The 19,222-nt window shown below is 46.9% G+C and overlaps 2 protein-coding genes and 2 long non-coding RNA genes across 4 annotated transcripts; all 4 read left to right on the top strand.

Annotated features, from left to right (window-relative positions):
* Nucleotides 1–303: 303 nt before the first annotated feature.
* Nucleotides 304–772, top strand: LOC146301386 (uncharacterized). Its single transcript, XR_014724692.1, has 3 exons — nt 304–372; nt 504–549; nt 730–772. It is a non-coding gene; the product is annotated as an uncharacterized LOC146301386 (long non-coding RNA).
* A 1,683-nt stretch (nt 773–2,455) lies between these two features.
* Nucleotides 2,456–4,658, top strand: apoa2 (apolipoprotein A-II). The gene is made up of 4 exons (XM_084667307.1): nt 2,456–2,580; nt 2,801–2,845; nt 3,681–3,915; nt 4,082–4,658. Exons 2-4 carry the CDS (start codon nt 2,803–2,805, stop codon nt 4,236–4,238), a joined length of 435 nt encoding a protein of 144 aa, XP_084523433.1. The 5' UTR covers nt 2,456–2,580; nt 2,801–2,802; the 3' UTR covers nt 4,239–4,658.
* Nucleotides 4,659–6,616: 1,958 nt separating this feature from the next.
* On the top strand, nt 6,617–7,307 carry LOC146301384 (uncharacterized). Its single transcript, XR_014764072.1, has 3 exons — nt 6,617–6,727; nt 6,948–6,992; nt 7,263–7,307. It is a non-coding gene; the product is annotated as an uncharacterized LOC146301384 (long non-coding RNA).
* Nucleotides 7,308–10,511: 3,204 nt separating this feature from the next.
* On the top strand, nt 10,512–12,517 carry apoc2 (apolipoprotein C-II). Its single transcript, XM_084667286.1, has 4 exons — nt 10,512–10,590; nt 11,020–11,083; nt 11,264–11,657; nt 11,897–12,517. The coding sequence occupies exons 2-4, from the start codon at nt 11,035–11,037 to the stop codon at nt 11,985–11,987; spliced, it is 534 nt and encodes a 177-aa protein (XP_084523412.1). The 5' UTR covers nt 10,512–10,590; nt 11,020–11,034; the 3' UTR covers nt 11,988–12,517.
* The last annotated feature ends 6,705 nt before the right edge of the window (nt 12,518–19,222 follow it).

Below are 19,222 nucleotides of genomic sequence, written 5' to 3'. Positions count from 1 at the left end.
GACTAATTAACAGAGGGCAAAATAATTTCCCTTACCAAGCAAAAGGGTTAAGTAGCTCTGCAAACAGTTAGCGGTCAGAAAAACAAAAGCAGTGGTCACGTGACTGGCCTTCTGATAGCCTACGAACCCCTTGACCGCATCTGAAAATGAAGTAGGAGCTTGTCACAAAACAGCCAAAACTCGTCAAAAAGTCAAGGAAGAGGTAACCCACTCTCTCATTCACAATGCTTTTGTTGGGTTTCATTTCGTGTGTCGGTGTACCGTTGGTCATGCTGCACGTTTTGGAGGAGTTTGCTGTGAGGGGGAAGTTCCATATTCGATGTGTTGTGTTTGGGTATGTGGAAGGGTGGAAGTGGCGGATAAAAACACTTGGTAAACATGTAAACACTGTGTTCTGAATTGATCTGAATCACACACAAGTACGTTGTCTTGTCAACATATGTGTGTGCAATTGTGTGCATGTGTGTTGAGGCTAATCCTCTTCTTTCCGTGTTCTTTTACAGATGCAGAAGATGATGCTGGTCATAGCTCTTGTACTGCTGATGCAAGGTCTGAAATTGTCTAATAAAATAACAAAATAAAATAAAAATAACAGCTAGATAACAGCGACATCTTGAGGGAGAGCCTTCATTCTCTCTTCTCTCGTCCTTTTTGACCCTCTCCCCAACCCCTTCCCCTCTCTTTCTTCCTCCACCCCTTCCCCTCTGTTGTCCTCCTTGTATTCGGCAGAGTGCGAGCCCATCGTGGGACAGACACCACCATCTTTAGGGTCTGAGTCTGAACCTGGTCTACTGCAACGTGTTTCAAACAGATACAGGTACACACACACTTTTCCCCTCCTCCACCAAACACTGGCTTAAAGATCAACTACCAGATGAAGTTTATAGACTACCAATGACCAATTGTGTATGTTATCCAATTCTTGTTAGATCAAATGTTCAAATACCTCTTCCACCTACCTATTCCCAGAAATGGCGTAGCCCGAGTCAAGGGAATTGGAGGAACTGTTTTGGGATACGCGGGTGCATACTATGAAGACCACATCAAACCCGTAACTGACCCCTACATCAACTGGGTCTCCTCCTTCAGCAATTCTCTCTATGACCGAGTCCAACAGTTCTGATCCAACTGAACAGACAGTGGTTCAAGACCGTTCAAATCACAAACAATGATTTGGGTCATACAGTCTCTTTTCGACCATTACGCCGTGCAGACAGACTCACACACGGACTCATGCAAGTCTTGCAATGTCACAGACACACAGTGTACAGTATACAGCACATCAGGTTCGTTCAAACTGATAAAAGAGCTATTAAGGAAACCCTATATGGCCCAAAACCTCTGTGCTGTGCTAGATATCAGGGATGTGGTCGACTGATATTCTGTCGCTTATTGGAATAAATATATCAAGATGCTTTTGTGTGTGTGTAGTGTTTGTTATATATTTATTCAGTTCAACAATTTTAGAGAGAAAAGAACGGCGGGGGAGTAATATTGATTAGGTTGTACAGATTACTGTTATCAGAGTAGTGAGGGTCAAAGTTGAGGGAAGAGCAATGTGGTTGTCTGAGTTCAACAGTTTATTGTCTGGACTGGATAGCAGAGGAAAGGAGAGAAAAGGAGGAGAGAAGGAGAGGATAGGAGAAGGGTGGAGAAATTAGGAGAAAAGAGGGGAGGAGAAAGACCGGAGAGGAGAGAAGGAGGGAAGGAGTGAGGGGAAGGAGAGTGATGGGAAGTAAAAGGAGAAATAAGTGGAGGGTAAATGGGATGGGAGGGGAGGAGAAACGAGGAGAAACAAGGAGTACAGCGGGGAGAAGAGAGGAGAAGTAAAGAGAGTAGAAGTGATGAGAGGAGGAATACAGAAGAACAGATGAAGGGTAGGGGGTCTCAGAGGAGAAATGAGGAGAGATGAAGAAGAGACGATGTGGAAGGGAGAGGAGAGAGGACACCTGTGTGACCTGCTGGTCATTTCTCTCTGCTCTCTGCTGCTCTCTACATTGATCTTGGAGTACAGTCAAGAAACACAGCCCACATAACTTGCTCAATCTTCAGAGTACAGTGAGGACAAAAACATTTGAACATAGTGGCAAAACATCTACTCAAATGAAGACTTTACAATAATGTGGCACATTAACTGTATGTTTCATTAGACCTGTTTACATGCAAAAACTTGCATGAGAAAGCACTTCACCATCAACTAATAAATTTAAAGTACATGGAGACATTTTGGCTTCCATGAAGGTTCATTATAAGTTCAATTGCACAACCCCCACAGTCAAATATTTCACCATATGTACGGAGATAGAAAATCAAGTGCAATGGACTTTGTGTAGGTGAATGCGTGTGTGGATATTTGTCCCATAGATACAGTGTGTGTGCATATCTGTGTAAATGTGTGTGTCAAATATGTGTGGGGGTTTACGTGTGTGCGTGTGTGCATGTGCGTGCTAATTAGATGACGTGTTTGCTCTGCTCCCTATATCATCCTGTCCACTGGTCTGGAGAGAGTTACAGACAACTCACTATCAGAGAAGACTGTCTTACTGTTCAACTCACAGATCAGAACCAATACATCTGCAGGTAACATTTTCTGCAACTTCTTTTTAATGCATACTTGCCTATTTTAGGAAGTTATTTATCAACATTTTGATGCAATACAATGCACTAGAATTTGTATTATTCATAGCTTTTTAAGGTCAATTTACAACCGTGCAATGTAAAAGTGTACAATTCAAAGAAGTTTCATTTGAAGAATTCTAACCTGAATTACTTTGATGACTGAAAATCCTTTCTTTTACAGATATGTCTGGGAAATACCTCCTTGCCGTTTTCCTTGCCCTCCAAGGTAGGAACCTGAACACACCAGACACAACTCCCATAACCACCCTGTGCAGTTCTGTATCCATCAAATATACTACAGCATGCTTACTGCACATAGTCTCCAATTCCAAGACATTCGTACTGGAATTTGTGCTCTGTTTGTACACTATAGGGGAAAGCTTTTGCTCTGCCTTGATGTTTAGCTGTCCCATAAATGCTGCTGATGTTATTAGTACTGATCAGTTTCTACATTGTGATACATGATTCACTAACAAGTCACGTTGCAAAGCTGCAGAATACGTGAGGTTGTTTGTGAGAGTCCATATCAGGTTAATAAAAATGTCAAGTTGTAAATCAAAGTCCTTTTGGTGGTAGAATCACAAATTGGGTTAAAATAAGTTCAGTACAGGGACATGCATACAGCCAACCTTGTCTGGAAGCTCAGCGACAGAGATCTCTTGGTCTGGACCTAACAAACTCTGTTGTCATCACTGGTATCTGTTTGTCAGCTCAAAGGCCTTGTGAGCTGATTGGCTGATGGAATCTATGGCATCCAGAAGCTGTCTGATAAAGGCCATCCCCAATAGGTTATCTAAAGGGATAATGGAGGGTAGAGAGGTCATGTTGGCCTGACCCATGACCATATACACAGACCCTCTCACACACATACACACAGTTAGAGCAGAGAGAGTTTGCCACACATGAAGAGAAAACAACCAGAATCAGACATCAAAATGTACCATTGCGACGCGGCAGATATCTTTCTCTCTCTTTCTCTTCCCTTCCTCCCTCCAACCCACCTGAGTCTCCTCACTTGTCCCTGATCGGTTTCCTCTCTTCCCCACCCCCTCCTCCCCCAGTCTCCATGTCCCTGTGCCAGTTTGAAGTTCCTGAGCCAGACCAGGAGCTGGTGGACAAGTATGAGTCCATGAAGGGAGTGTTCTACAAGCGCCTTCTCAACGCCTACGGCAAGGTGCAGGCCGCCATGGCCCCCGTGGTAGAAAGCCTAGGAGAGGGACGTTCACAGGCTGCCAAGGACTACGTTGAGGACATACAGACCAAGCCCCAGTTCCAGGCTGTCGTCAAGGTTGCAACGTGAGTGACGCCACCCTCATACTGTTAGTCAGTCAGTCAGTCAGTAAGTCTTGGCATCGGACGGTTCATATTTATCTACGAACGTGATCGGTCGGATTCAGCTTTTTTTTTGCGCCAGCATCCTGTGCATGACACACTTTCTCCTCTCTTGCTCTGTGCTCTGCAGCGGTCTGGCCGGTGAGGCAGCTCCCCTAGTGGACAAGGCTCGCAGTGCAGGCCTGGGCCTGTACGGAAAGTACCTGCGCCCCCACGTTGGCACCTACCTGGATGACGCCATCACCCAAGCAAAGGTGTACCTGGACCAGTACCTGCCCGCCGAGTAAAAACAGACACGGTCACAAACAAAGCGAAAAACGTGCGTGTTTCCTGCCTTTGACCGTAGCGCTGTAGCTAGCTTAGCGCTGTAGCTTAGCGCTGTAGCTAGCTTAGCACTTTAGCTAGCTGTTAGTGGTAGAAAGGCTGTCCCACAAAGTATTCTAACTCATCCCCCCTCCCCAACCCCACCTCCCTGCCCTTCCTCTCCCACCCCCAACCTCATTCCAAAGTTAACCCCTTTTGTTGACATTCCACAAACAACGGACTTTGCCTAAGAAAACCAAGGTCAGAGCAAGGTAGATGAAAAAATGACATTGTTTGTCTATCTGTGTGCATGTACAGTTTGTAACTCTGTGTCTGTCGCTCGCGCATGAGTGTATGTGTGAACTTGTTTGTGAGTATTGTCAGTAAAAATTTGGAACTTGAAACCCTGGAGTCATTTTTCATTTAAGGTGCATCACACAACACTATCTGGAGACATTTCACTAACTTTCACCTTCATTTTTTTGTGTGTGTTGAATATATAATATATATCCTCATGTCTCCAAACAACCACATCAGAAACATACAAATGACATGACGAAAAACAATGGTCCAGTCATGATCAACAGAGACTCTGCACTTCCTTAAGTTACAGTAATAAGCTCACTCAGCAGACTTAAGTCCTTTAGGCATCTTCTTGCAGTGGAAAATCGAACTGCTCTTTAAATCACAATCATGTGAAGACACATGTATTGATGTAATCATTATTGCAAAGGAAATAGGCTTGTTTGGCAGCAGTTGAACGGCATGTAGTGACGTAGCAGCGCGTAGTTTGGGAGCATGTGTGCCCAGGTCTGTGATGCATGCAGTGTTTCTGTCCACTAAAATGGAAGGCCCAGACCTTCAATGAAACGCGTCTATAGCGTAGTCTGATTGCGTAAGAGATATCCGTGGATGACATGACAGGCAGCCCGAGGGCCATGCCAGACCAAGTTTCGCCCACATCTGTCATTTCAGAACCCCATACATCCTGTCTGTAGAGGATGAGGAAGTGAGGTCATTCATGAACTAGCAGTGGAAACATAGAGGATACACAGTCTCTCTTATTCACCGCGCATCCACACGACCTCTCTGTCCCTGCATCCCCCCATGGCCTGCTGGTGACTCTGGGTTTATGCTTGTGGACGGAGGGACGAAGGGACGGAGGGACGAAGGGACGGAGGGACGAAGGGACGGAGGGAAGGAGAGCTGGAGGACTGAACGAATAGAGTTTTGAACACGTGGAAGACTGTCGTTACATCTAAAGCAGCCTCTCTGAAACTGAAATAGTGCCACAAGCTTTGTATCATTGTGTTCTACCATCAACACAATAATGATGAAACTTGACACTTTGTCACGATGATGGAATGGACTCAATTCAATCCATTCTATAAATCCCAAAAGTAATTTAATCATCCAGTTTATTCCGTGTGCACACAAAATCTGTCAAAACAGAGAAGTCTTCCTCGTTAAAACGCAACAAAACACACACAATAGCAGCAATTGAAAAATAAAGAAATGAAAAAACAACAAAGCAATTTCATATATCACAGAGTAAATGTGTCTCTATAAACAGATCAGTATTCATAATACCGCTAAAACCTTGTATTATACGCTGCTCTTCTCTTTTGCAAAAAATCTTAAGAACAAAAATGAACACGAGGCTAAATGAATTGTCCCTGATGGAGGCTGCAGGCGAAACTATTCACAGCAAAGTAATACATGTCAGTCTTTTTTGTATCGAGCAAAGTTCTCAAGGTCTGCAGATATCAAATTGATTCAGAGTTGGATTCTGCCCTCCAAATCCACTGAGTCCACTACTAAGACAAAAGGGGGAAGGAGAGAGGGAAGGAGAGAGAGGAGAAGTGAGGAGAGGAGAAATAAGAGGAGGGGAAATAGGAAGGAGGAGAAACGAGGAGGACGAGGGGGAGAAGAGAAGAGAGGAGAAGTGATGAGAGGATACAGAAGACAGATGAAAGGTAGGGGGTCTCAGAGGAGAGATGAGGAGAGATGAAGAAGAGACGATGTGGAAGGGAGAGGAGAGAGGACACCTGTGTGACCTGCTGGTCATTTCTCTCTGCTCTCTGCTGCTCTCTACATTGATCTTGGAGTACAGTCAAGAAACACAGCCCACATAACTTGCTCAATCTTCATAGTACACTGAGGGCAAAAACATTTGAACATAGTGGCAAAATGTCTACTGAAATTAAAACTTCACAATAATATGGCATATTTTCTGTATGTCTCATTAGACTTGTTGACATGCAAAAATCTAAAAAAGTTCCTATTGAAAAGCACTTCACCGCCAACCATTATAAGTGTGTGCGTGTGTCCATGTGCGTGCTAATTAGACGACGTGTTTGCTCTGCTCCCTATATCATCCTGTCCACTGGTCTGGAGAGAGTTACAGACAACTCACTATCAGAGAAGACTGTCTTACTGTTCAACTCACAGATCAGAACCAATACATCTGCAGGTAACATTTTCTGCAACTTCTTTTTAATGCATACTTGCCTATTTTAGGAAGTTATTTATCAACATTTTGATGCAATACAATGCACTAGAATTTGTATTATTCATAGCTTTTTAAGGTCAATTTACAACCGTGCAATGTAAAAGTGTACAATTCAAAGAAGTTTCATTTGAAGAATTCTAACCTGAATTACTTTGATGACTGAAAATCCTTTCTTTTACAGATATGTCTGGGAAATACCTCCTTGCCGTTTTCCTTGCCCTCCAAGGTAGGAACCTGAACACACCAGACACAACTCCCATAACCACCCTGTGCAGTTCTGTATCCATCAAATATACCACAGCATGCTTACTTCACATAGTCTCCAATTCCAAGTAAGATTTGTCCTAGAATTTATACTCTGGTTGTACAATATAGGGGAAAGCTAGCGTAGAATGGGTGCTGCTGATGTTATTAGTTCTGATCTGTTTCTACATTGTGATGCATGCTTTACCCCCCCCCCCCCCCCTCCAAACACACACACACCTCCTCTCCCCAGTCTCCATGTCCCTGTGCCAATTAAAGTTACCCGAGCTGGACAGGTGGGGGGGGGGGGGGAATGGACACAGTGCCTGGACTAAATCAACAGTAAGCCACAAAGAGGGCATGCTGGCCAAGCAAAACAATCCACATGGTTTCATATGAACGTAAACTCCCCCTTTTCTCAACTACACTCAACAGAAAGTGGAGTGGATGGAGTAAAGTAGAGTAGAGTAGCGTACAGTGGAGTGGATGGAGTAAAGTAGAGTAGAGCAGCGTACAGTGGAGTGGATGGATTAGAGTAGAGTAGAGTAGAGTAGAGTAGAGGAGCGTACAGTGGAGTGGATGGAGTAGAGTAGAGTACAGTGGAGTGGATGGAGTAAAGTAGAGTAGAGTAGCGTACAGTGGAGTGGATGGAGTAAAGTAGAGTAGAGCAGCGTACAGTGGAGTGGATGGATTAGAGTAGAGTAGAGGAGCGTACAGTGGAGTGGATGGAGTAGAGTACAGTGGAGTGGATGGAGTAGAGTAGAGTAGAGTAGAGTAGAGTAGAGTAGAGTAGAGTAGAGTAGAGTAGAGTACAGTGGAGTGGATGGAGTAGAGTAGAGTAGAGTACAGTGGAGTGGATGGAATAGAGTAGAGTAGAGTACAGTGGAGTGGATGGAGGAGAGTAGAGTAGAGTACAGTGGAGTGGATGGAGTAGAGTAGAGTAGAGTACAGTGGAGTGGATGGAGTAGAGTAGAGTACAGTGGAGTGGATGGAGTAGAGTAGAGTAGAGTAGAGTAGAGTAGAGTAGAGTAGAGTACAGTGGAGTGGATGGAGTAGAGTAGAGTAGAGTACAGTGGAGTGGATGGAGTAGAGTAGAGTAGAGTAGAGTACAGTACAGTACAGTGGAGTGGATGGAGTAGAGTAGAGTAGAGTACAGTGGAGTGGATGGAGTAGAGTAGAGTAGAGTAGAGTACAGTGGAGTGGATGGAGTAGAGTAGAGTAGAGTACAGTGGAGTGGAGTGGATGGAGGAGAGTAGAGTAGAGTACAGTGGAGTGGATGGAGTAGAGTAGAGTAGAGTACAGTGGAGTGGATGGAGTAGAGTAGAGTACAGTGGAGTGGATGGAGTAGAGTAGAGTAGAGTAGAGTACAGTGGAGTGGATGGAGTAGAGTAGAGTAGAGTACAGTGGAGTGGATGGAGTAGAGTACAGTAGAGTACAGTAGAGTACAGTGGATGGAGTAGAGTAGAGTAGAGTACAGTGGAGTGGATGGAGTAGAGTAGAGTAGAGTACAGTGGAGTGGATGGAGTAGAGTACAGTAGAGTACAGTAGAGTACAGTGGAGTGGATGGAGTAGAGTAGAGTAGAGTACAGTGGAGTGGATGGAGTAAAGTAGAGTAGAGTAGAGTAGAGTAGAGTACAGTGAAGTGGACTAGTGAGACCCCAGGGGGAAACTCCATTGTTACAGCAGCAAATACATTCGCAAACCTTTCATACACAATACACAAAATAGCATACAAATACACTATAAATACATAGTAGTACCAATAACAAGGTAGTACCAGTAACTCTTGGAATGCCTAGTGAACTGTTTGAGGCTGTACAGCCCTTATCGCTACACACAGCCTGAGACAGATAAGATGGTTGTTGTGCAGGTTAGAACATCATAGTACTGTTCCACCATGTCAAGAACATCATAGTACTGCTCCACCACGTCCAGAACATCATAGTACTGCTCCACCACGTCCAGAACATCATAGTACTGCTCCACCATGTCAAGAACATCATAGTACTGCTCTACCACGTCCAGAACATCATAGTACTGCTCCACCATGTCAAGAACATCATAGTACTGCTCCACCATGTCAAGGACATCCTCATCCTGCTTTGCCATATCTAGAACATCATCGTACTGCTCTACCACGTCCAGAACATCATAGTACTGCTCCACCATGTCAAGAACATCATAGTACTGCTCCACCATGTCAAGAACATCCTCATCCTGCTTTGCCATATCTAGAACATCATCGTACTGCTCTACCACGTCCAGAACATCATCGTACTGCTCCACCATGTCAAGAACATCCTCATCCTGCTCTACCACGTCCAGAACATCATAGTACTGCTCTACCATGTCAAGAACATCATAGTACTGCTCTACCATGTCAAGAACATCCTCATCCTGCTTTGCCATATCTAGAACATCATCGTACTGCTCTACCATGTCTAAAACATCATAGTACTGCTCTACCACGTCCAGAACATCATCGTACTGCTCTACCATGTCTAAAACATCATAGTACTGCTCTACCACGTCCAGAACATCATCGTACTGCTCTACCATGTCTAAAACATCATAGTACTGCTCTACCACGTCCAGAACATCATAATACTGCTCTACCATGTCTAAAACATCATAGTACTGCTCTACCACGTCCAGAACATCATAGTACTGCTCTACCATGTCTAAAACATCATAGTACTGCTCTACCACGTCCAGAACATCATAGTACTGCTCTACCATGTCTAAAACATCATAGTACTGCTCTACCACGTCCAGAACATCATAGTACTGCTCTACCATGTCTAAAACATCATAGTACTGCTCTACCATGTCTAGAACGTCATACTACTGCCATCCACGTGTCGTCCCGCCCCCCCCCCTTCTCCCCCGCCCCCACGGCAACTGGGCCTTCAGGGAACTTGCCTGTGCCCCCCCCCCCAGACTCTGCTGGACTTGCCATCCAGCTGACCTGTAGAAGCTAGGCTGACGTGTCTTAACCATTCTAGACTTAGGACTCAGTCTCAGTAGGACGTTCACGCACGAGCATCGCGTTATGCAAGGACCACAGTGTGTGTGTGTGTGTGTGTTTGCACAGGGGCAGGCTGAGATGCGGGGCAGAGATGGTGAAGAGGAGGGGGGCGGGGGGGGGGGGTTGGCTGATACGGCACAAATCAGTCAATCACAGATGAAAGGCCTCTGAATGAACAGCCCTCGGGCAGTGATCAAAGCGACGCTGACTGTGTACCGTGTACGTAAGCTGCCACCCGCGTCCCTCCAGTGTGCCAATGGTGTCTGCGCTGCACTGATTGAATGAGATGTCAAACAAGGAGCTGCTACGATGGGAGATCCCAATAGCGTCTCCATCTTCGATCTTTCGCTGTTTTTGCAGATACACGCACACACACACAAACACGCACACCACACGCACACAATCCTGACCGGTGGCTGTTTATCTCCAAAAGAGTGCACTTTGGCTTTAGGAACGACAAGTCAACATATTTACACTCCTATATATACAGAGCAGCCAGAGAGTGATCTTACCTGCTAACCTGCACGGCACAAGTATCTGAAGAGGAGAAATAGTGAGTACAGATATATATTTTTTCTTTTTCTACACTATACACTCACTCTTTTTAAGCCAGTATTTCTGCTTTAGTCAAGCTTACATCAATCGAATGCAATCCTAAGCGTTTAAAAAGTATTTCTGTAATGTCAAGGTCTTTGAGTACTGGAAAGGATAAAGAAAGATATTGAGTGCATCCACAAGAGAAAAGAGTACTGTGTCTCATTTTAGATATTTTTTTTTCTATCAGGGTACAATATAACCTTGAAAACATTTGTAAATGTTTAAAAGCTTGTGTCAATTTCAGAATCTGCCACGCTCATAGGAACTTAGAAATCAATTGTTGGCAAGTTGTCTGCCACCAGGAAATCAAGGAGAATGCTACCCTCTAGTGGATAGGTTTATGAAAAAATGTCCTTGTCCAATGGTCTTGTGTCTGTGTCCACAGATCCCGAGAGACACCATGAACAAACTATTGGTCATTACTGTGCTTGTAGCTCTGCTGGCTATCAGTAAGTACTTAGAACATACGAGTCACATTCCCCTTGCTGTGTGCCCATAAGGCCCGCCTACCAGAACATGAGAAGGCCTGTCGCCTGAACAGCTAGCTAACAAACGCGCCCGGAACAGCCGGACGTTTCAGCGGTCTCTTCCTCTCTGACCTGTTTGACCCCCCCCTCTGTTTTGGTCAGATGCTGAGAGCTTCCGTGTGGCCAGACAGGCGGAGGAAGGAACCCACAGTGAGGTCGCAGAGGAAGGAACCCACAGTGAGGTCGCAGAGGAAGGAACCCACAGTGAGGTCGCAGAGGAAGGAACCCACAGTGAGGTCGCAGAGGAAGGAACCCACAGTGAGGTCGCAGAGGAAGGAACCCACAGTGAGGTCGCAGAGGAAGGAACCCACAGTGAGGTCGCAGAGGAAGGAACCCACAGTGAGGTCGCAGAGGAAGGAACCCCCAGTGAGGTCGCAGAGGAAGGAACCCTGAGCAAGATCTCAACTTCTGTCAAGTCCTACTACGACAGCTCCCTTGATACTGCCTCTGGATATCTGGACAACATCCGGGGGCTGAAACTGGAGGAGAAGGCCAAGTAAGACACTCAAACCCACACAAGACAGTCAGATTGGCAAAACCAAAATGTTGGTTTTAGTCCGATGTCAGATCCTATCTCGGGACTTATTTGATATTTTGAGCAGGGCAATGTTAAAATACATCATTTTGTGTGTTTCGTTTGGCCAATGCACTGGCCGAAACCGCAGACATAAAAACATTCTCAACGCAACGATCATTCAAACATTCTGCGTGTCTTTGTGTGCGTCTGTTTTTCAGGAACCTTTACGAAGACACCACCAGAGCCATGAAGACCTACGCTGGTATCCTGCAGGACCAAGTCTACCACATCCTCTACCCCCAGCAGTAAAGACCCATCCCTCCGTGACCTCCCCCCCCCCCCCCCCCGCCCCTTGCCCCCTGCCCCCCCCGCCGCCCCCCCACCTCCCCCTATTCACCCACCACTCCCCAACAACACCCTAGATCATTGTAACTCTCGGTTGAATTTTTCAGTTGACCTAAACTCAGCCATCCCCGCGACATACAAAACATTCTAGAACCATCGTTTCAGAAAACCTGTCTAGATCTCCACAGTAAGCCCAAGAGAGACTGGAAAAAGGAAACCTCTGAATGTAAAACAGTATTTAGACGCGATTGTCAGACCAAAGAGTGCAACAGCACATAGCACCTTATCATGAGGAGCCTGTAGGTATGCATTAGTCTACAGGAGACTAGGAGGAAGTCTGAGGATAAGGTGTTTGCAGTTACTGCAGCGCCCCCTGGTGTCCTTCTCCGTCTCATCAAGTAACGGATCTAGGACCTCAAGAAAAAAGTTTCAGAAAAGCAACATATTTATGTCTCAGTTCTTGAAATAAAAAACAATAAATCATTTGTAGGAAACTTGTGTGATGTGTTTAATAATTGGGAGACATTTTGAATATGCTGAATATAAGATGAATTCTTTCGCAGAATTTACCCTCTCTTGCCCGGGATTTTAACAAGATAATATTTTACTGGCAAAGTTTGTTGAGCCAATAAAGGTTTTTGATTGTTAGCGGCCGAGTTATATAATTGAAACACCGATAGACAATGAAATACCACCAACTTGCTTTCACATACATCTTGTGAGTTAATTAGCCGAATGACATTGCCATGTGTTAGACAAAAATCTATACGTCATTAAACACATTTGGCCCGTGGGCAGTATAGGTAACAGGCTACATGTGGTAGACGGCTACAACCACCAGCTCCACCCAAAACATCAGCCCGGTCAGAGTCAGAGTGTAGGAGGCGGGCAGACGGCTGCTGGTCACAGTGTAGGAGGCATCCCCCTGCACGTCCCTGTCCCTCCCCTTACTGCCTTCCCTCACTCTCTCTGTTTCCCTCCCTCCCTCCCTCCCTCCCTCCCTCCCTCCCTCCCTCCCTCCCTCCCTCCCTCCCTCCCTCCCTCCCTCCCTCCCTCCCTCCCTCCCTCCCTCCCTCCCTCCCTCCCTCCCTCCCTCCCTCCCTCCCTCCCGCCTCAATCATCTAACTTCTGCCTCACTCCCTCTTTCTGTCTTTTCTTCCGTTTTTAAATCTCATTTCAACTCCAGTGAATTTGACCCTCGCAGCTGGTTTGGCAGCAACACTAACCAGTTGTGATTATTCCTCACAGTAGCACACCCGCTCATTATAAAGGTTCTTTGGTGTCTGTGTGCGTAGGCGTGTTTGTGTGTGTGTTCCATAATAAACAAGAACAAGTCGTATAACACGCACCTGGGTCTCACAGGAACGGCACGCCAATGAGATTTTCGACCAGCTGACAGCGGATCCTGTCCAGAGCAGAGGAGAGAGAGATTCAGAGAGAAAGAGAGAGAGAGACTGAGAGAGAGAGTCACATACAGTCACTGTGTTTTCATAGCATGGATCAGTCAAGGTTGCTGGAAGTTGGAGATGTCTGTTTGAAAATAGTACAAAAAAAAAAAAGATTTGTACTGCAGACACTTCATCTGCACTTCTCTCAATCACCACTAGATGACAATAAAGCCCAGGGATGCCTCAGTGGACTGTCTGGCGCGTGTATCGAGGTATAGTTTATGTACTGGACAATACAGGGGCCTGGGTCTTTCCTTAATGTATCAGGGGCACAGTGACACGGGGCATCTTCTGTACATCAAGCCTCCAGCCTCCAGCCCCCAGTCCCCAGCCTCCAGCCTACAGCCCCCAGCCTACAGCCCCCAGTCCCCAGCCCCCAGTCCCCAGCCTCCAGCCCCCAGCCTCCAGCCCCCAGCCTCCAGCCCCCAGCCCCCAGCCTCCAGCCCCCAGCCTCCAGCCTCCAGCCCCCAGCCTTCAGCCCCCAGCCTCCACCGCTCTCACTCCTCATACAAGTGTTGATTCATGGCCTCTGGGAGAGACAGAAGATAATAAAAGAGAAATAGAATGAGAAGCTGATAGAGAGACAGAGAGACAGAGAGAGGGGGAGAGAGAGAAAGAGGGGGGAGAGAGAGGGGGGAGGGAGGAGGGGGAGAGAGAGAGGGGGAGAGAGAGAGGGGAGAGAGAGAGAGAGAGAGAGAGAGAGAGAGAGAGAGAGAGAGAGAGAGAGAGAGAGAGAGAGAGAGAGAGGTGGGGGGGAGGGACTGGAAGAGAAGGAGTGGGAGAGAGAGAGTGGGAGAGAGAGAGAGAGAGATGGGGGAGAAAGGGGGGGAGATAGAGGGGGGGGGAGAGAGAGAGGGGGGAGAGAGAGAGTGGAAGAGAGAGAGGGGGGAGAGAGAGAGAGGGGGGGGGAGAGATGCAGTTCATAGAGGGGGAGATAAAGTGAGGACAGGTGAAATGAGGCAGGCATTCTTTGCAAACTTCAGCGTGGGTGTGACCAGATTCTGAGTCCGAGGAACACATAACCATGACAGACACACACTCACACACACGTAAGTCATTAGTTCATACACACGGGCACTGAACACAGAGTACATGGATTCATGCATTTTTATGTGAATCAATTATTCATGTGTTTCATACATTATGTACAGTGTGTGAGCGCACACAAACACACATACACACAAACACACACACACACACACAAACTTGTGAGTCAACTTGTGTGTGACTGACAGCTGTGTCCATTAATGTTCTGTCTAACACCAGAGCCACTAGGCCATCTGTTGTCCATGCGTTTTCTCTCCCCCCTTTTGCCGTCCCAGTCGACCCTTTTCCTCCATTTCTGCCCCCCTCCCCAGATCTGCCCCCCACCACACTGACCTCTCCAGGGTCTTAAGGGGAGAAGGGTTTGAGTCCTGAAAACTGGGGTTCTGGCTCCCAGTGTTGTCATGGTGATCCAGTGTTGTCACGGTGATGCTAACAGTTAAGTGGGATGACACATGAGATGGGCAGATGTGGCAAGTCGTTGGTTATAAACATTAGACAGAGGAAATCAACAATGGCAGCGTTTTTTCTGTCAGCTCACATGCTCACACATTGTGTGTGCGTGTGTGAGTGTGTGTGTGTGTGTGCGTGTGTGTGTGTGTGTGTGTATAAAACACTCTTAGCAATTCTAGACTTTGTGTATGATTTCATAACACTAAGCCCTTGTTACTGTGTACCCATCTCAATGCCCGTCTCTCTCTCTCTCTCTCTCTCTCTCTCTCTCTCTCTCTCTCTCTCTCTCTCTCTCTCTCTCTCTCTCTCTCTCTCTCTCTCTCTCTCTCTCTCTCTCTCTCTGTCTCTCTCTCTCTCTCTGTCTCTCTCTCTCTCTCTGTGTCTCTCTCTCTCTCTTGTCACAGCACACATGACCCTGAGGTATCCTTGTCTGCTTTCTTCTCTCCCTCTGATGCAGTTACAGAAGGCATGTGTTCACTCAGAGATATATCTGTGTGAAATATATGAAAATGGGTTGCCAGGTTGGACAGTGTTCCACCCTCGGTGACCCAGCTCTCTCTCTCCATGCCTTGCCCCTCCCGCCTCCGCCCTCCCCACTTTCTGTTTCCTATCGCTCATCGGAGCTTAGAATTCTCGGAATTCTCCTGTGACACCTCCATCATGAGTAGGGGGGTGGTGAGCACACACACACACACACACCACGTTCGCATTGTGGCCCGTTGATACAGTGGTGATGATGGTGAAACACACTGAGAGAGAGAGAGAGAGAGAGAGAGAGAGAGAGAGAGAGAGAGAGAGAGAGAGAGAGAGAGAGAGAAAGCTCGAGTAAGAAACAGTTCGGGGAAAAGAGAGAAAGGTAGAGAGAAATCAGTGTACGCTTTTACATACACAGAAAGCAGTGAGTCTGAACAGAACACTCACTAATGAAGTGCACAACGTAATTGTGCAGGAAAGCTGGGAACCACCCGAATCTCTCCTCATCGCCCACTAAAGACTAAATTAGGATAAAGTGCTTTAATGATACTCACATAATAGCTACCAGTGAGAGTGTGTCAGTTTGTGTTTGCGAGAGAGTATGTGCTTAAGGGTGTGTGTTTGCGAGAGAGATAATGCACACGTGTTTGTATGTGTGTGTATGGATAATGCATATAATGGGCCTTAACAAAGCAAATCAACCCGTGACAGTCTGAGTGGTACCCTGTTTCCCCCTCTCTCCCTCTCTCTCCATCTTTTCCCCACTCCCTTCATCATGGTTAGTGTGGGAGCTGTAAGTGAGTCGCCTTTCATCCTCACTCTAATGCAACCTCTCCACAGCCTTTTAATCAGGGGGAGTGATGGAGCACCTGAAAGGCTGCCTTGTGTGTGTGTGTGTGTGTGTGTGTGTGTGTACTGCATGTCCTGGTGTGCATGTGTGTGAGTGTGTGTGTGATAGAGATAGAGACACTGCCCTTCTGACACATTCAGAAGGGAGATACTGCCCTACTGTGTCCAGTAAACACAGTCGGATGTTTTGTTTATAATTATGGCGAGTGAGAAAGAGAGAGAGAGAGAGAGAGAGAGAGAGAGAGAGAGAGAGAGAGAGAGAGAGAGAGAGAGAGAGAGGGAGAAGGAGTGGGAGAGAGACATAGACAGAGAGAGAGAGAGAGAGAGAGAGAGAGAGAGAGAGAGAGAGAGTGAGAGAGAGAGAGAGAGAGAGAGAGAGAAAAAAAGAGAGAGAGAGAGAGAAAGAGAGAGAGAAAGAGAGAGAACGCATTCAGAAGTAATGCATCAGTATTGATGCATGTACCGTGACGTCATACTTGTGCTTTCGGGCAGTAATGGATTCGTATCGACCGACTGACTCGAGTGCGTGTGCATTTATACACACACACACACACACACACTATGATAATGCATTAGCATCGATGCCGTGGGCTGTGTGTTTGCCAGGAGATCACACGCCTGTTTGTGGTAATAGAGCTCTGGGAGTGAGGGGTGTACCGTCCAAAGACTGACGCCCCACTGGGACACCACTTACCTGCCCACTGGCATTGTTTCACACTGAACCCCAACAACTCTGCCTGCAAACAAACACATCCTGCTATTTCTCTCCCCTCTCTTTTTTCTCCCGTTATTTTCCTCCCAGTGTGATAGTGAGCGTCGTGTTGAAGACCCCCGTTCTGGCAAAACGACAAGGCCACATTCCTGGACAAGCTGCTTCTTGTGTGGTTATGTGTGTGTGTGTGTGTGGTTATGTGTGTGTGTGTGTGTGTTGTATGATGACAAGCTGCCGGTGTACAGACATGTACACACGTATCCAGGTTTTCAGAGGCTGGGGGTTCTTTGCTAGTGTTTATGTGTGTGTGTGTGTGTGTGTGTGTGTATGAAAGGCATTCTTTTCAGCAAGGAGACAACAGTTTCACTCCAAACTACCAAACAGACAATGTTCTCCCCACTTCAGGTAGGGCCAAGAACAATGATCTGTCCCTCTGGAATGCTAACTCCTTGCTTGGCACCTGGTGTTACCACAACATCCACACAGCAACGTCTCCACGCTGGTATTGGTTGTCACTGTGGTCTGTCAGAAACGCTGACGCTACTAAGCAGTACTATCTAAAGAATGAGACCAATGCGTGGATACTTGAAATTCTAATAAGAGTCTAACATGGATGTTGAGTGTCTAGGTCTGGCCATGCACCTCTCTGGTTGATACCATGGGAAGGCAGAAGTGGTCCTAACTGCCCAGGTACTGAAGACTGATGATCCTGAAGTTTTGGCCCAGCCACTGGTCTAGGTCTAACTCCAGGTCTTAATTTAATCCCAGGCATGAGTCTGACCGTGGTGTTTGGGCAGCAAAGCAGGGAGGGGAGAGCACAGGTCGTGTCTGGCAGGGGAACAAGACATCTAAACCCTTTCTCACTCTCCAAACCGCACGGCACACACATTCTTCACAGCACTTACCATGCAGGGGAGGTGAGGTAGCACACAGTGTTACTGTATACACACGCACCCTACCGCACACGCGCGCGTGTGTGTGTGTGTGTGTCTGAGCATTCCCAGAGCCTGGCTCGCCTATCCGCGATCAAATAAAGCAGACAGGTCTGATAAGGAGGAATACCAGAGGCTGCACTGCCCATCACCAGTGCTGGGTGTGAAGCAGCCCAACCCAGGTATCAAAGTTCAGGAGAGCGGGACAGTGGAGGGGAGACATTCCAAGATGGAGTGTGTTTACCAAAGTGCACAGAGAACAGATTGTGTTATAATGGCCTTGCTGCCGTCCATTCATCCAAGGCCTGTTTTTCTATCCGCGTTGGACGAAAACAGATACACTCTCCCACTATCTCTCATTCCCTCTCTGTCCTTACGTGTTTAACCCTCTCGCTCGCTCTCTCTCGCTTTCTTTCTCTCTTTTTTTCTGTCTCTCACGGGGATTCTTCAGCAGGACTGAAAAACGGAGCAAAGGGGAGCAATTGAGGGAGAGAAAGATGAGATATATCTAATAAGGTCAGAGAGCAGAAAGAAGGGCGACAAAAGGAGTTTGGTAGGTCGCAGAGTAGAAGTGGGACGGAGAAGTGGAAGAGACGCGAGGCAGCGGGAGAGAGGGAGCGTGAGATGGAGGGAAAAGGTGAGAGACAGACAGGAAAGGAGGCGGGGGGGGAGGGTGGATGGGAAGACAGAGAGCAAGCAGAGGACGGAGGAGAGAGAGGCAAAGGACGAAAGAGAGGAGAGGAGACGTAGCAAGGTTACATTGAGGATTCAGCAGAGAACGAGCACTGTAATGGGGGCTCCTCTGAGACTATAATACAGTCCCTCAAATTGCTACCGCTATTATATTTACAGCCCATTTGGGGGCGTCTGAGTGTGGTTGTGTGTGCAGTTGTGTGTGTGTGTATGAGAGAGAGAGAGAGAGAGAGAGAGAGAAAAGCAAAAACAATTTAAGGACATGGTGCATTGGAGCTTGCTCTGAAAAGACAGAAAGACAGAAAAACCCAAAAAACTGAATAAGAAATGGAGAGTGGAAGTGTGCAGGAACAAGTCTGTGCTGTGAAAGACGTGTGTGTATAATTGCCTGGGGGGGGGGGGGTATTGAAAGTAATCAACATGCAGTCACTTCTAGCCCTCTATCGGTCTGTCTCTCATGTACGCATTTCTTTTTGCGAGGTAGACAACCAGTGAGTGGGCAGCCATGTTTTGCAGAATGGACCAAGGCACCAAGCATGTACCATTCCCCCCCCCCCCCCCGTGTGTGCAGAGGGGAAATACGCCCCCCCCAGG

This window comes from Hypomesus nipponensis, chromosome 2 (genome assembly GCF_054491055.1).
Source record: "Hypomesus nipponensis isolate SF chromosome 2, ASM5449105v1, whole genome shotgun sequence".
Classification (NCBI taxonomy): Eukaryota; Metazoa; Chordata; class Actinopteri; order Osmeriformes; family Osmeridae; genus Hypomesus; species Hypomesus nipponensis.
Note: the sequence above shows the minus strand (reverse complement) of the source record. Positions and strands in the feature narration are given on the sequence as shown.